Genomic DNA, 17,891 nt, shown 5'->3' on the forward strand with positions numbered 1-17,891 from the left:
ATTTGATCGACCTTTGTTTTTATTATTTATTTTATTTTATTTTCAGTTGTTACAGACGGGACAGACATGAGTGAGGGATAGGAAAGGGAGAAAGAAAGAGGAAGGAAAAGAAAAACAGAAGGGGAGAGGGACAGTGAGAAAGGGGGAAAAAAAATCTCCTGGATCACCTGTTGAGAGAGAAAGAATAGAAAACAAGCAAAAAAAAAACAAAGCAACATACTAAACACAACACCATCGCATTAATCTAGCTAAGTGTAAACAGCAGTAAATACTAAATATTGAATGTTGTTGTGCAGCACGCAGGACAGACAGCGCACAATGTGCTTTGAAGTAGCAGCCAAGAAAGGTGTAATTTAAGTCTACGAACAGTGAACACCCGTGTGCACACCTGTGTGGATCAGCGCGCTTGTATTCAAATGGTTTCCCCATGTAATGGTCTGCAAGAGGATGTAGAGAGCCATAGCCCTGTCCCCCAGGGCATGAAGCAGGCATGGAGGAGATCCAGGCCCCAGACATCCAGAGGCCCCAGAGTGCGAGAGCCCAAGGAGGACCACCGGAGGGGCATCCGTGCATGGGAAAGGCTGAGGATCCCCAGACGAGGGGTCACCCAGTAGCCACCGAGCAGAAGCTAGAGGGGGCTGCACCGGCGTGCCCGCCGGCTCTGCCGGCAGCCAGCTGTGCCAGAGTGAACCAAGCCGCAGGCCCAGAGGCCGGAGGCCCGAGGGCCCCCCGCGCCCCGGAAGAGGCCTGACCAAGCAACAGGCGCCAGGCCCCCCCAAGTAGCCACCGGGAGTGAGCTGGTACATACCTGAGCGCCCAGCCCCGGACACCAAGAACCACCAATGCACCGACCCCTGAGGGCATCAGTCACCGACAGGGAGTGTGGTGAGGGGAGATAGGCCTCCACACTTTGGAGGGCCTGGGAGTTCCCAGAGAGGTGGAGTCTAAGGCTGTCCACACGTACCCGGGTATTTTTGATTTTTCTATGCGTTTGCACCTTTTGTCCACACGTAAACAGCGTTTTTGGTCACTAAAAACTGAGATTTTTAAAAACTCTGGCCAGGGTGGATATTTTCTAAAATTCAGTTTTTGCATTTACGTGTGGACGAGAAAAACGTAGAAAACGCAGCATCAAAGGTGTGCGCCTTTTTTGACGTCACAGTGTGCGCCACGTTATTGTTTCGGTGAAATGAATTTCTACAATACCGTTACTGTTAATTGTACTCTCTGCAGTGTTTAAATGCTTACATATACACACACAGTTACTGTCCCTCCACACATAGCACTCGGTTCTGCTTCTATGCCCCAACTTTGTTTACTATTTCCCACCAAGGCTTCTAGACTTCTGATTGGCCAACATTTCTACACGGTTAGGAATATAGCGCCACCTGTTGCTTTGGCATGTTCCTAGCAGCGTTTCCCTTCATTTCTGCCTTTACGTGTGGACGGGATTATTTTTTACAACGAAAACGGAAAATCTCCGTTTTCAAAAATACCCGTGTACGTGTGGTCATAGCCTAAGACCCGACCTGACATATAGACACAGACAAAAAGGCACACACAGACACAAACATGCATTCCCACCCTCATGCACACATATACAAACACTCAGCACTCACCCAACGTAAGGATTGACATAAATGGACATGTACACACAATCACACTCCCCAAACATACTCTATACCTCGGGTCCAGGTACCCTCGCCCCCAGAGGGGGAAACGGCACCCAGACCCAAGAGATGTTACCCTTCCCCCCGGGGTGGAGGCAAGCAGACCGACCCAGGCTCCGCAGCAGCAGGGAGGCCAATCAGACAGCCACTAAACTGGACTTAATAACAGGAGTGCAAATAATTTTAGTAAATTATTCTGGTGAGTATCAGCTGCGCTGGGTATGTAAATCGGGCCATCCAGCTGCGGTGCTGCGGTGCACTCGTGCCAAAAATCCGGACAAATGTCACTTGATCAAGGAGCAGATCTGCATCAGATGAGATCAGCTGACTACGTGTGCGTGCGCTGTGCACAGCGGTGTGTACTCTGTGTGTTAACAAGAAAAACGCATATAAGAAAGTGGTGCGCATTATTGATATTTGAAGCATGTGTACCTGCACATGCATACTTATTAACACACGGGTACTGTGGAATTTTTTACTCACCTAAAGTGCTTGTGCTCTCGTCCACTCCCCGCAAAAAAATTAGCAGCGGTGTCTGTGGCATCGGTGCTCTCATCTCATCTCATCGTGGAGACACACACGCTGCAGTTTTACTTGCAAGGGCAGTCACAGAGCGCTCGCACCCGAGAGTGTGGCTCAAGGACTCGCACTCTGCCACTGCCCTGGTCTTTATTTATATAAAGACTGATTTTGATTTTATTGTTTATTTTAATATTTGTGTACAGCGCTTTGTGATTGTCTGTCTGTGAAAAGCGCTTAATAAATAAAGTTTACTTACTTACTTACTTACAAGGGTAATACAATAGTGAATACCTCTGTTCATAGACAGAGGAATGTTGGTGCGTATGTAGGTGTATGTGTGTGATTCTGAAGGATGCGGCCCCTCTTCTTGTTAGGGAATGAAGATAAGAGTGTTCAGCTCTCCTCTTCCTGGTAGGGAGTGAAACTGCTTGTTCAGCTCTTATTATCACTGTGGGAAGAAACTTATAAAAGACAACAGAACAAGTCTTGTGGTGAACAACAGTCTAAGTCATCAAAAGGTCATCATGCAGTATTCTATCTTATGTAAACTTATATTATTAAAAGATTATACTGACTACTAAGTACAATTTTCTATTGACAAAACCATAATACAGAAAAAAATAAGAAACTGTAAATGCTGGGTCAAAATGACCCAGAACCATCACAGCGGCAGCTGTTGAATGTACTGTTACAGCAACCGTGTGATTATTGCAAGAATAAATGATGCTGCGAAGCATGAAAATGCCATCGGCTCTGCCGTGGTGGTTTAAAGTTTTCTTTTTTTTCTTTTTTTTTTTTTAAGGGAAATCTTAAAAAGTACTCGAAAACCAGTAAACAAATTAAAACAAACAAGCACAGTTGAGAAACTATATAATACAAAAATTACAATTGAAATTCTCAACAACAAAAGCAACAACTGGTGAAAATATAAATAATATGTAAACAACTTAACAACCCCCAACGTGTCTAAAGTCGTGTCCAACTTCATGGGCTGCATCTTCCTTCGCAGTCTACGTGGGCTGGGTCCTCAGAAGGTCGGATAGGCCGGAAGTAAACAGCTGTGAAATTGGACGGTCTAGCCTTCTGATTTGCATCACCGCGGTCTCGGTGGAGTTTAATAAACTAGGCCGTCTGCTCCTTGCTATCTAAAATATAACAGGACACTGGGGTAAATTCTCGACCGACTCACACTTCTGTTTAATCGCTTTTCTGTTCGATGTTTATTCAGCTGTGTGAAAATCCTGGAGGAACCCACCCGATCGATTAATAAAGTTTTATCTAATCTAATAACTTTAATCTCAGCCAAACCGATTTACTCACAAACAAATAAAACACTGAAAAAAGCCAAACAATAACATTTTTAGGTTGTCTAAGTGACTTATATATATTACGTTATTCTGAGTAGTGAAAGTCCACGGTGATCTGAAAATGATGTGCCGGGAGTTGTGCCGTTCTCAGCGGCTCTAGTGATCCTCGAGCTCTCGGCTAGCTATCGAGCTGGTGGGTAACAGACGTCTCCAAATTCTGGGATATGGTGGGCCACGGAGGACACACTGGACCCATCTTTCAAATTCAGGGAAAAGGAGGACGCATTTGTCGGCTGCATTCGGAGGAGTCTACGAATTTGGACAGCCTTCGGTGCGTCGCTGTGATGTAATCGGTCTACAAATGCATCCTCACGAGGATGCAGCCCATGAATTTCGGCACCCCCTAAGTCACATCAGGTGAAAGCGCAACATCTAAACACAAGACGGGGGAGGGGGAGCAAAGTGTGCTTGCTCTGCACTGACACAGGAGCGGCAAGTCCGGCTACCTGGCTGTTTCGTCTTAAGCGAAAACACAGCATTGCAAACAAGAGCAGAACTTCAAGTAAAGAATCGTTCTCACCAGGCTAGTATCAATCCGATACCAATGCCGACTTGGTATCGATACAATCGATATTTAGATCGATCTGCATACCACAAATTTTTGGAGAACATAACTTGGAAGTGTTTGTTTTATTTTCTGTGGAAAGACACTTTTTACAAAACCAGCAGGATGGCTATAGTGCCACCTACAGTACTGTCATATATAAGTGCAACACTGGTGAGCTTCTTATTTATTTTGCAAATTCAAATACTCTAAAATTTAGCCGATGTAAGATGCTATCATAGGCACACATTTTTAATACTTGCATATTCTTTGATTTGTTAAAAAGAAAGTTCCACAAAGCACAAGCCGATGCTATAGGATTTCCTCAGGCTCAAAAAATGAAAAACATAACTCAAAAATGAAATAAAATAAACACTGACACTGACAGACAGAGACAAACTGCTGGTCGCCACAAGAGCAGCGCCCCCTTTGTTCTCTACAGGTGGTGCTCTGTCTGGTCCTGCAGCTGGCAGCGCCACACTGCCGCCTCCTCCTTGCACTAGTTCCTCTCTCTGCTGGCCCAGTCCTGGGTCTGCCGTGTTTCCCGTCCTAGATATGGTACTAGATCCCAGTACCATATTTAAGTTGGCGGAGCATGATTGCAGATGCTGTGCAGGTGTGTCCGCCTTCCCTGCACGGCACCGCAGGCCACCTCCCGCCACAAGGATGTTAATAAAGATGACATCCATCATAAACAACCCACATCACCCTCTGCATGAGTCTGTGAGTGTTTTGAGCATCTCCTTTTGCAGCTAGGGTAATTCAGAAACTGAATTACCCTAGCTGCAGGAAGGAGCACTTTTGCAGATCATTCATCCAAACAGCAGTTAGACTCTATAACTCCTCAATCACGATGTCATGAGTCACTGGACATTTTGGACATCCAGAGTCACCACTTCATGCATAATGCACCTTTTATATGTATGGACATGTGCAGGTATATGTGTATGTTTATGTATACATATGTATATGTAGTTTGTACATGTGTGTGTGCATTTACATGTCTATACTTATTGATGCTTATAGAGAAGAGGTTGTGGTTCAAGATGGCACCAGTGTGTTCGGCAGGCTGTCCTCACCTCCACCTCAGCTATATGCTCTTTTTTTTTTGTCTTTTGGATAGCTTATATGCTATCCAGGTGGCTCTGCATTAATTACCTATGACCGACATACTCTTTTAAGTCTTTGGCCGTGTGCTACAGCAATCTATGCCGCCTGAGATGTGCTTCTAACTGTGACTCTGCGTCTTTGGTCCAGATGGCACTATTAAATGTTAGGTCACTGATGAACAAGACCTTTATTGTGAACGATTTCTTTATCACTACAGGACTGGATATACTGTTCGTGATGGAAACTTGGATTTGCCCGGTGTGCCCTTTTCAGAGCTCCTTCTCCCGAACTGTGCTTTTTTTTTCCTTTTTTTTTTTAGCTCACAGAGATCCTCGGGTAGGGGTGGAGGACTGGCCGTGGTCATTAGAAATAAATTGAGAGCACGACATTTGCTCCCCCTATGAATCCTAGCTTTGAAGCTCAACTATTGGAATTTATTGAAATCCTCCCCCCCCCCCCCCCCCCCCCCCCCCCCGACACTCTGTGCTGTGATCTACCGTCACCTGAAATATAATCTTTTAAAGTCTTTTATCTATGACTTTGCTGACCTTTTAGGATCTCTTTGCTTAAATTATGATTGTGTTCTTATTACTGGTGATTTTAACATTCATATTTGTTGTAGGGATACTAGCAATGTTGGGATTTCCGACCACTTTCCAGTCATCTTTAATGCTAAGTTATGCAAAACGGATCTTAACTTTGAGGGCCATCAACATCTTGTACATAAAATCAATTTTTGGACAGTGGCTGAATTTTCTGCTGCTTTTTTAAAATCTGCCTTCTTTAGTCGTTTTGCCAACTCTTTATGCAACACATGCTCATCTATGCTGGACTCCGTGGCCCCAATAAAAGTGAAACGACCTAGTAGCTGCTCCCAACCCTGGTGTCTGCAGCCAAGCTGAGCGCATGCCTTTTAAATGGAACTGGTAGGTTTGAGTCAATTACCCCAATTCTCTCTGACCTCACTGGCTTCCCATTAAATATCGCATTGATTTTAAAACCTTACTGCTTACTTTTAAAATAATAAATAATACCGTGCCTAGTTACCTTACTGATCTTCTCAGCTTGTATATTCCTAGGAGAGCACTGAGATCATCAGGCCAATTACTCTTGGTGCAACCTAGGTCACGGCTGAAGACCCGAGGTGACCGTGCCTTCGCTTCAGCTTAGCCTTTTCGGCTATTTAGTGTATGCATCTTTTCAGTGTTCCCTCATGCAACCCCTCTTCGTTTGTTTTGTTGGACAAGGTTTTGTATTGTTTTAACCTTTCAGTTTAATTTGATATCTCCTTACTTTGTATGCTTGGTTAATTTATGTCTTCCACCTGTTAGCTTATTTGTATTTTATTACTGCTTTTACTGGATTTTGTGAAACACTTTGGCACACCTCTGGTTTTAAATGTGCTATATAAAAAAAGCTGTATTGTATTATTTTGTATATCTATTACTTACATGGTAATAGTAGTGGTAGAATAGTTAAATTTATGTCTTGCATATTTCCACAAACCTCTATCCATAATCACATACTGTGTATGCTACTGTTGTACATAGTGTATTATCTTACTTATTTTGTATTTGTTTGTATTTTATTTGGATTTTTGTATTTTTCTTCTGCTATCTGTACCTGAACTGAGGAAACGCACAAATTTCCTATCCAGGGGATCAATAAAGTCTTATGTTACCTTAAAAAGCTGTACTTTAGTGTGACATTCAGGCCATGAAACAGCTGCATATTATCATCGATGTGGACATTTAAACCAGATTACCAGTTTACAAATAAGAAAAAAGTTGAGACACAGGTAAAAATGCTTGTTTACTGTCTTTTCTGAAAAGGGTATAGTATTGTGTTTTTATGGTAAATGTGATGTTACAGCCGGGACATGTTGACAGTCATGTTTGTCAATCAGGTAGAAATAGCAGCTCCATCAAAGTCCAAAGGCTCACCTTAACAACCTATTTTATTTTTTATAAGTTGAACGCTAAGAAAAAGCAAAGCTTTACAAATGATTAATTCATTATTAGTAATATCTTACTAATGCTTAATAATATGTAGTTATGAATAAACCTGTAAACCAGTCTGTACCTGTTAGCCAACACTGATGCAGACTTTATTTAAATATATCATAGTTAATATCAAACTTAACTTAATATCATGGTCTGGCAGTTCTCACTGGTCGGCCTGCCTGTTGTGTCTGTGTGGATGTTGCCTCTCCAACTCCATGTGTGTTGGTTTTTGCTTTGGCGGAAATGTGTGCTTCCATCACGTTGGAGCCATCTTTTGGGAAGAGTGTACAAAACTGTTCCATCATTATCTCACTGTAAATACATTTCACTGTCTTTGCTCAAGAAGCTTCGTATTCTGGACTGCTCATTCCCACACCTTGACACTTAATGTTTAGTTCTGGCTTTCTGCGAATCAGGTTCTGAAACCACTAGCTTCTACATTTACATTATTGTAACAAAGTCATGTTCAGTATAACTCGCTTACCGCATACATAATTTATTTCCTCCACAGAAACAGATTATTTTCTTTCTGGTTTATCACTTTCTTGTTTGCCGCTTATTAATATTTGTTGTAGTTAAATTATTAAATGCTTTACTTGCTTTATTTTTGCTTTCTGCTTTCACTGCTTCATAAGATCTTTTACGCTCATTTTCAGGTCAGTTGTTTTTAGATTAGTGGAGGTTATTTAGGTACCCTGGCTAAGCCCCTCAGTTAAGCCACAGCCTGTTTTAGTTTCCTTTAAGACAAACTTTAATCTCATTGGTTGAACATCCCAACGACGAGGTTTGAACAGCAGTTCGGAGCTGCTGTGCTCACAGTGAAAGCTTTTTACTTTATATGGTCTCTTTTTAATTTATCCTACTTGCCAAAGGTTTATCATGTTGGCCGTGTGTGTTGAGGCCTTTGCTATAGTTCGCAAAACAAAATACACTGAATAGACATTCATAGGTCATAGTATTGTTACTTCTGCTGGATTGTTTATATTAATTCTGCCTCACATTGGTGGACAAAAACAACTATACAGACTCACAGAAACAGAAAAGACAGATAACAGTTGGGATTTTTAAAATGGTGGAACACTGAGATATTAGTGAGGGGAACACACACAGTTAATACATAAGAGAGGGTAATAGCCAGATTCTGTAGCACATGATTAACATTGTGAAATGGTCTATTTCTAAACTTTCTTAACACCAAGAAGTTTTGTTGAACAAATCTAACCAAGCAGAACATGTAAACCAAAAATAAGAATAAAACAAATATCAGCTATGTTAAAGTTGTTAAGCTTCAGTTTCTCTCAGTCTCTTTGGTCAGGGTTCTGTGTTTGGCCCACTAATACACCACATCCTTTTCCTGTTGGGACTCATATGACTTCTCCTCACACTGCACAGGCATAAAGACAGGAGGGCATGACGTCAATTTTTTTCTAAATTAGAACTGAGGCAAGTATTCCAAAACATGACACAAAGACAACATGACTTCCACGAACAAAGTGAGGCATCACACACTTTATCATTGTAGTGCTGTTAACATTTTCAGTGCATTATGTGATCACTAAATAAATACCTAAATCAAAATAAGTGTGTCAGCATCTTAATTAATAATCTATTTATGCTAACAAGATAGATACCACATTGATCTGACACACTAAAATATATTTAGCTACATATATTGTAGTTACATTTGTGAAGATTTTAAAAGTGTATCATAGCATGTTATGTGACGTGTGTCCAGTGTTGGGAAGGTTACTTTTAAAATGTATTCCACTACAGATTACAGAATACATGCCCCAAAATGTATTTTGTAACGTATTCTGTTACGTTACTCAATGAGAGTAACGTATTCTGAATACTCTGGATTACCTATTATATTATCATGCTTTTTACAACTACATGAATGTACTATTGCTGTGTGAATTCTTACTTTTACTGAAGGTATTGGCCATACCAATACCGACTAGATTTTTAAATCTTAATATAAAATGAGTAACAGTAGGGTGGACATTAGGTAAGGCTGCACTTTTTGCAGCGATCTCGTATAGAAAACTATTCCGCGCATATATAAAACAGGTCCGTGGCTCCGAACCATAGTAAAGGGACCTCTGGCTAATATGTCGGTTCCGTGTCAGGCTCATAGCCAAAAACTAGCTTTACTTTGTTATCTGGATCAACTTTGCTTGCAAGAGACAGAGAGAGGCTTTGAACGGCTGCTCCAACGGAACTTATTGTTTCAGAGAAAAACACAAAAAAAGTGTACAGCCGAGTCTTAATAGGGTACTTACAACTGGGCTCGTCAGGCACTCTTTTTGACTGCAGTGGTTATTATTATATTTACATGCTTCCAGCTCCCGCTTCTGGTCGGTGACAGCTCGTACTTTTCCTTTTTCTCCCTCCCTCGCTCACAGACACATAGCGTGTATGACAGTCCATTCTCCCTGCAGCACGGACTACACAGCCCATGAAGCTACATTCTTTAGGGCTATGCCTGTAACACTCTGCCTATTGCCTTCATATTAAATCATTTTTGTGAATATTTTTTTTAAATATTTCTTCACATCATTATGCGGGCCGCAAGTAGAGGTGACACGGGCCGCGAGATTGAGACACAGGCATTAGAGCCTCTTAATGCGTGTTTTGTTTGGGGCGTGGAAACCAAAATTAGAGAGGGCATTTCCATTAGCCGAACATATGAAACAGGAAAATACTGCTGTGTAATCCCTTTATTTCAGCAAATTAACTGTATTCTGAATACCACCTTTTTAAATGGTAACTGTAACGGAATACAGTTACTCATATTTTGTATTTTAAATACGTAACGGTGGTACATGTATTCCGTTACTTACACTGCGTGTGTCTTACTTCGGCCAGTTAGAGTGAAAACTGTTTTGTTTTCTGCAAGCATGACTTTAAGGAACAAAGTGAGGCATCACACGATATGCAACATGTTTAGTGCATTATGTGACCACAAACTAAACACCTAATGAAAAATAACAGCCACAAGTAACATGGATTGTCAGCATATTAAATTTAGATCAAAGCACCTGAGCTGTGCTAAAGTTCACAGAGATGTGAGAACTTGAGTTATGACTGAAGACTGCATGTCTTTGTCTAACATCAGCATTTCAATACTGAGTGCATAAATGCTTTTATTTTATCACACCAACTGTAAAAATGTAATCATATAACACTATAAAAAGAGTATACAACCATACAAAATAGTATCCATTTCCTGTAAGCTGATGTTTGCTGATTAAGATCGTGTGCTGACAACAGCATTCAGACAGATAATCAGCTACAGTGAGTGTGAAAAATCATTTGAAAAGAACAAACAATTTATTTGAGAAAAACACATCAGAAAACATGCTCATTTACAGTGTGTTTTTAAACATTTCCTCTCATATTTCTATGCTAAATACAAAGCTGCAGTCAGCACACAATGACATGTTTATGAATGAGGTGGAAGGTTTTAAAAATATGTAACAGCATCTTAAAAGTTCATTGATAATCTATTCGGGCCAACATGATAACAACCCTCCACCAAAACATTGAAAAAATGTATTTATATGATGCAATGTATGTGATAATAAACATGTATGTATTAGTCTTCCTATCATTCTAGTGAATAAGGGCCTCTAAGAGACACAATAGCAAAGCAGCACATATGACCAATAAACAATTTAACTTTTCTGTACCTACAAAAGGGTCAATTAAAAATATCCTAGTTATACGGGTAAGGGTTTAAAAAAGTGTATCATTGCACGTCTTTGTGAAGTGAGTCTCACTGTGGGCAGGTAATGTGAAGGCTGTGGTTTTCCTGAAAGAAAGTTCTCTTGATGACATTTAATGTAGGTGAGAGTCAGAGCAGTCAGTCAGACTGTTGTAGTCTGTTCTGCACATTCACATTGTTCTTTTAATCATGGCTGATCTCCTGCTGCTAGTTGTTCTCGTGTGTAAGTTAAACTTCTTACCAGGTTCATTTGTTGTTCATGCCATCTGGTCCTTAATATGGGCTCACTCATAATGGCTGTTAGCATGTGTCACTTGTTTATGACAGACCTCTAACACTAGTTGAAATTTTTAATCTTTTTATTGTTTAATTTGTTTTATCTTTTCTTTTTTCCTTCTTCAGATTCCTTTCATGAAATCAAAGCACAAGGTCAGTCTTATTTTCATGTTTTTATCCCTTCATCAGACGTTTGTAAGCGCTTTGAGTGCTCTGGGAGAGCAGAGAAAAGCCCTATATAAGAATCGGTCATTTTTTTCTGTTTTGTCTCCAGAGCTTCTCCACAGTAACTCAGCTTTGCTCATCATGAATACTTTTTGTAATACTACCATACACAGTTAATATTATGTTTCAGCAATATTTATAGAGTTTATTAATATCTCAGTGCTCACTTATACACAATAGTTTATATATAATGTAAAATAAGTAATATGGATGTAAATCTATTGAAATAATCTAACTTATACTTTAATTTTTCAGATCTTCGTCCACCTAAACTGACAGTGAGCCCGCTGATGATCACAGAGACAGACTCAGTCACAGTGAACTGTCAGAATCCTCTTCCTGTCCCTGAGTGTTATTTTCTCATTTCAGGAGATAAAATTGCCAAAACAGTTCCTTGTCTGCGGACTCTGACAGGGTCTCAATTTCTGTCATGGATACATCAAAGTTCACCTGTTACAGTTGAACTGACCTGTTATTACACTTTTATAGATAAATCTCCAGTGAGTAACATGTCAGCACTCATCATACAAAGTGAGTAAATGCTACTGCAATGTACTCCCTGAGTGGTTTCTATTATTAAATTTTATTGCCAAGTAAATAAAACCTTGGTTTATTTAACTTGAGAAATGTTTGCATTTTTTTAGCCCCCCGTCCCAAACTTAGAGTGAATCCACGGATGGTCACAGAAACAGACTCAGTCACAGTGAACTGTCAGACTCCATCTTCTGTTAATGTGTCGGAGTGTTTTTTGTACTTTATGAGAAGAAGAAATTCTACGTCCATCTCCTGTCAGCAGACAATTACAGGAACCGAGCTCCTCTCTATGGCACAGCAGAGTTCACCTGCTGAGGTTGAAGTGACATGTTTTTACAGCTCAGAGCATAAAGGAGGACAAAACCAGTCTCCTCACAGCAGCATATCTTCCATCAGCATACAAAGTAAGTGATTACACTGTGCTGCTCTATATTATGCCTCAGTGTAGGATGTGCAAATGTTCTTTAGTTTTTTAAAACTAAGTATGAAGCTAAACCTTGATGTTTATAGAGCTTTTTTTTTTTTTTTTTTGTTAATTGTAACATAAAGAGGGGGGGATGTCCAGTTTTATTCCTGCCAACTACTTTGAAGTGATTTAAGAAAAAAATTCTAGTGAGTAAATGGCAAAACTTTGCTAGATCCGCCCCTGCACAGTTACAAGCTGTCAGCTACGTAGAAAAGGATCCTGGTGTAGAAAGTAATATTAAACAAATTCTAACAACAGCTTATCAAGCTTAAACATGCTTCTGTTTTTTATCCGCTGGTTTCCTCTTTCTGGCACAAAGTGGGGTTATAAACTAACAAGAGAGACGGGACTTGCGATTGACAAGCCAATCAGCTGATCATTGATCAGTTTCATGATTGAAGTAGCAGCAGGAGAGGGAGAGAATGAGAGGCAGTCGCTCCTAGCATTCGCTGGGAATTCTTTACAAACATTTAGAGATAAACTTACACACTTGCTTTACTTCTCTGGGATACCTTTCTCAGAGATTAAATGCTGATGTTGTGCAAAAAGTGATTGTCTGCCAAAAACTGATTTCCGGTATTTGCCAAAAACTGATTGCTCGTATTTAAACTGCTATAAGTAACTTGTTGGGTTATAATATGTGAAACGTATGTCAAATGCATTCCTTATGGATGCCACAAACAACATTCATGTAACAAGGTAGAAACTGCAATCAGTTTTTGGCAGTGACTTTTATATAACCTTTATTTATGCAGTTAAAAAAATCTCATTAACATTTGTACACTTTTGTAAGAGTAAGCTGCCCAAGAGGACAGCAGAAATGGCAGAAAATATTACAATAGTTCTGTAAAAATATTTTAAGTGGGGATAAAGGACCAGATTGGTTATAATGTAAGTACAATAACACAGAGTTGTAAAGATACTTGAAAAACAGATAATTTTTGTAATTCTATATATAACCCCTTTGTAAACCCTGTCCAACGAAGTCTATTTACGAACATACGTACAGATATCACACATAAAAATACACAGAAACATTGAAAATCAGTTTTTGGCAGCACGCAGCGAGGCTTCAAATGCTCAACCAGACCGCCAACAGGTCTTGCACGCCACAGCCGCTCTATCACGTGATGCATACTCATCTGACATTCTAAGGTTATGAACCGGGTTACGCTATGTTGCAAGTTTTGTGAGGTGCTTTTGTGATATTGAATGGATTGGATTACAGTTTTTATTTCTCTCCGATATCCGATCCAGTTATTTAGGTCAGTACCGAGTACCAATTTGTGAATGTTAAGCTACAATATCAGTACAAAACAACAAAGCTCTTCTCAACTTTGTAAATGAAAGATTTGCATTTTTAATTAAAGAAATGTTTTTGTTTTTAGCTGCTTGGCCTGAATTGACAGTGGATCCACGGATGATCATAGAGACAGACTCAGTCACAGTGAACTGTCAGACTCCATCTTCTGTTAATGTGTCGGAGTGTTTTTTGCACTTTATGAGAAGAAGAAATTCTACGTCCATCTCCTGTCAGCAGACACTTACAGGAACCGAGCTCCTCTCTATGGCACAGCAGAGTTCACCTGCTGAGGTTGAAGTGACATGTTTTTACAGCTCAGAGCATAAAGGAGGGCAATACCAGTCCCCTCACAGTAACATATCTTCCATCAGTATAAAAAGTAAGTGGTCATATTATACCTCAGTACAGTATGTGAATATATTTCTTTGTTTTTCCAAACCAAAGAAGAAAGCTAAAAGCTAATGTTTATAAATCTTTATTTAATTTAAAGGATTTTAAGGAAGGATGTAGAGTTTCGTTCAGAAATAAAATGCCAAATGACTGAATTAATTTAAGACTACATTTCTAGCAAGTAAAATTTCTAAAGCAGTTTCTATTGTTAGATTTTTTTTCAAAGTAAATTCACAATTTTCCTATTTAACTTAGCCAGTTTTTTTTTTTAGTTCCTTGGCCTGAATTGACTGTAAATCCACGGATGGTCACAGAAACAGACTCAGTCACAGTGAACTGTCAGACTCCATCATCTGTTTCTGTGTCTGAATGTTTTTTGTACTTTATGAGAAGAAGAAAATCTACGTCCATCTCCTGTCTGTGGAGACTTAATGGAACTGAGCTCCTCTCTATGGCACAGCAGAGTTCACCTGCTGAGGTTGAAGTGACATGTTTTTACATGTTACAGCGTAAAGGAGGACAATATGAATCTGCTCACAGTAACATATACTCCATCAGCATACAACGTAAGTGATCATACTGTGCTGCTCTGTATTATACCTCAGTACAGTATGTGCATATATTTTTAGATTTTACAAACCAAAAAGAGAAGCTAAAACCTGATTGTTTATAAGGCTCTGTTTACCTTGAAATGTAACAGATGTTAAGAGGCGATACATAATTTGATTCTTAAATAAATTGCGTAAATAAATTTTGTTGAATTGATTAAAGACTGTCAAGAGAGCGGAATTCTGAGCACCAATAGATGTATTTATACTGCATTCAGTATTATGCACTAACATCAGACGGCAGCAAAAAAATATTGTTTTAATTTTGTTGTGGAAGTTTTAACAATAACCTTCAACACACCCAGTGAGCTTGATTTGAAGTCGGTTTAATAAACACATTGGAATGTGGAGAGAAACATCCCAGCCAAACACTAGGATGATCTCTGAAGTTTGTGCGGGGTTGCTCATCTTATATACCCACACAGACACTCTCAAACAAAGAACATTAAACAGCACATCATATATCCCTTTGCCTTCAGTCCAGCTCATCCTTGACCCCCTCCCACTTTAAGAAAAGTTACGACCACCAGTCACCTCCCTTGAGCAGGGTGCCCTCTGTGAAGGTGCAATAAATATGGGCCCCACTTGTGATAACATTCTACATGCATGCATACAACTGGTGACAGGAGTGATCTTGCTATACTAAAGTGATATGGTTAAAATATGTGATTAATACATCAGAAAAGAAATCTTCGACCACATTTAAAGTTTAATGTTAAGTGTAAAACATTGACACTGTGCTTTGGTATGGCAGTATTGCAGTCATGAATGGAAAATGCCTTTTGTGGTGAACACCATCTTCTTTTATTGCAGCAGAAAAAATCACTTCGACCTCTGCTCCTCCTCTTTCCACGAACTTTACAAGTGACACAATCAGGAGAAGAACAAGTATTGGTAAGAATTTTATAAGTGAATAAAAAATGTCTAGGTCACTTCCTGCGGAGTGTGTTGACACCAAAGACATCTTTAGGTGAGCAAAATTTCCTTAATCTTCATATTAGTCAAACTAAAACCATTTTGCCTTTGAGTTTTATTAAGTGTTTGTTTCCTATATGTCATTCAGGATGCTCTAATGCTTTTAGTGCTTTATTGCTTAGTCAGTAAAACAGGTTGTAAAGATTCTGTTGTAATTTGACAGTAGTTGTCTTCCTTCTTCTCTTTTAACAAGTGGGAAGTGAGACTGACACTTTTTTTTTATCATCTGTGTTCCTAGTAGCTTCTGCTCTTAAACTTCTACCTGTAGTTGCAACTGGTTTTGGTGTAAGCGTGGCTGTCATCTCACTGGCAATGGCTTTTGTCTGTGTGAAAAGAAGAAGTGGTAAGCCCAGTAACATTTCCTTTTGTCATGTAGCCTGAAACCTTTTCTATATGTGTTTTTATAGACTCACACCGTATCAAAGGTCTACAATTTATTCAGAAACAGTCTGAAACATTTCTGTCCTGATCTGCTCACACAATCTTGTTAAAACTTTATACACTAAATCAGCCAACTCCTCACGCCTTATGTTTATTTACTGATTAACTGTTTACCTCCATATCTTTGACTTTTCTTCAATACTTGCACTCTTTCTCATAATTTTTAAAAGTGTTTATTCTGCAGAAAATGTTCTGCAACAATGTTATGTGGATCAGTATTATTGCTGCAGATCTTTAACACTTTTAATCAGATCAGAAACAAAGGCCTACATATTGAAATTTATCTGTATTTTTATAAATATATATTTAAAAGAGCTGGATTAAAATGCATAAGAGCTTTGTTGAAAGTCAGAGTTAGCTTGTCCAGAACAGAAAACAACCTGCTGCAAACTGCATGCCTCTCAGTTTGACAAGCTCCAGTTAACACACCCATGATGCCTATCCCCATACAGATTTCAGTGGCACTGTTATCAAGTGGCATTCTGCTTCCAGAGTCAATAGACAACTGCTGCCACAAAATGGCAGTTTTTTTTTCCCTCACACCTGTTTGGATGGATGCAAACAGGTATGAGAGAAGCTTAATGACAGATTGCTGTTTGAGGTGAAAGCAGAGAGATCACTTTACTTTGGTATGTGCTAACTAACAATCACTTGACAATTAATGCCTAACTTTGTCTGTAAAAGTTCTCAGTCATCCAGGTAGTCTAAGGAGCTTGGAAAGAAAAGCGTCTGGACTTCTTTAAGTTGCTTGAAGACGTTTCACCTCTCATCCGAGAAGATTCTTCAGTTCTAAGGTCAAATGGCGGAGAGTCCCAGATTTAAACTCTCGGATGAGAGGTGAAGCGTCTTCAAGCAACTTAAAGAAGTCCAGATGCTTTTCTTTCCAAGCTCCTTAGACAATGCTTAACTTTGTTGCCCTGATTTAACGTCACTGTCACATCCAATATGAATTAAATGTAGACTCTTTAATCTCTTCTGGTATTATGTGTAATAAGGGGTCCTTGAGTGTTGTTGTTCCCTTTTCAGTCGATTTACTCGGTACAGGTATGGGATATAACGCCTTTGCGTGTCCTTATATATATATATATATATATATATATATATATATATATATATATATATATATAAAGAACATACATACAACCGCTGTCATCACAGTCATCCCTCAGTTCTTATGCTCTTCACCTCGCTGAGAACACCTCTGCTGTGTTGGGCTAGCTGCTGCTAGTTAGCTTTGTTGTCTGCCAACTTGAGCTTAGCTTAACTGACCCTGTTGATGTTAGCCTCCACTGCTCAGTTGGTGCATAGGCTGCATGCGGAGCGCTAATTTCGAGTTTTCTTCTGCAGCGTTTCACTTTGCATTTTGGAATGGACTCCAAACCAAAGCAGAAATCTTCTGTTTGCCCTTGTGCTCAAGGGTGCAGTTTCTCTTTGAAAGACAGTGACCAGCACGATGCCTCTCTTGTCTGCCTGGGGATCGTAGTGGCGGTCCTAGCCAGTTTGGCGCCCTGGGCGAACACTCCCTCTGCCCCCCCCCCCCCCCCCCCCCCCCCACACACACACACACACACACACATACACACACATACACACAAAACATATTAAGGATTGTACATTAACATAAAATTGTCGTACACACACACACACACACACACATATATGAAGAGAGAGAGTATGCAAACGGCTACCAAACAGCCATCATAATTCGTCATACAATAAGAACACGACGA

General features: G+C 39.8%; 1 protein-coding gene across 1 annotated transcript in view; it reads left to right on the forward strand.

The window, feature by feature from the left end:
- The window catches only part of LOC118453678 (uncharacterized), a 41,960-nt gene that overhangs the window by 18,726 nt on the left and 5,343 nt on the right, over positions 1 to 17,891 (forward strand). Inside the window, exons 3-8 of the mRNA XM_087840775.1 lie at positions 11,700 to 11,975; positions 12,089 to 12,382; positions 13,833 to 14,126; positions 14,410 to 14,703; positions 15,559 to 15,639; positions 15,959 to 16,063. Of these exons, the coding sequence (XP_087696901.1) occupies positions 11,700 to 11,975; positions 12,089 to 12,382; positions 13,833 to 14,126; positions 14,410 to 14,703; positions 15,559 to 15,639; positions 15,959 to 16,063 (1,344 nt within the window). The remainder of the gene's footprint in view (positions 1 to 11,699; positions 11,976 to 12,088; positions 12,383 to 13,832; positions 14,127 to 14,409; positions 14,704 to 15,558; positions 15,640 to 15,958; positions 16,064 to 17,891) is intronic.

The sequence above is a fragment of the Neolamprologus brichardi genome, chromosome 5, assembly GCF_056152115.1.
Source record: "Neolamprologus brichardi isolate AB-2024 chromosome 5, ASM5615211v1, whole genome shotgun sequence".
Classification (NCBI taxonomy): domain Eukaryota; kingdom Metazoa; phylum Chordata; class Actinopteri; order Cichliformes; family Cichlidae; genus Neolamprologus; species Neolamprologus brichardi.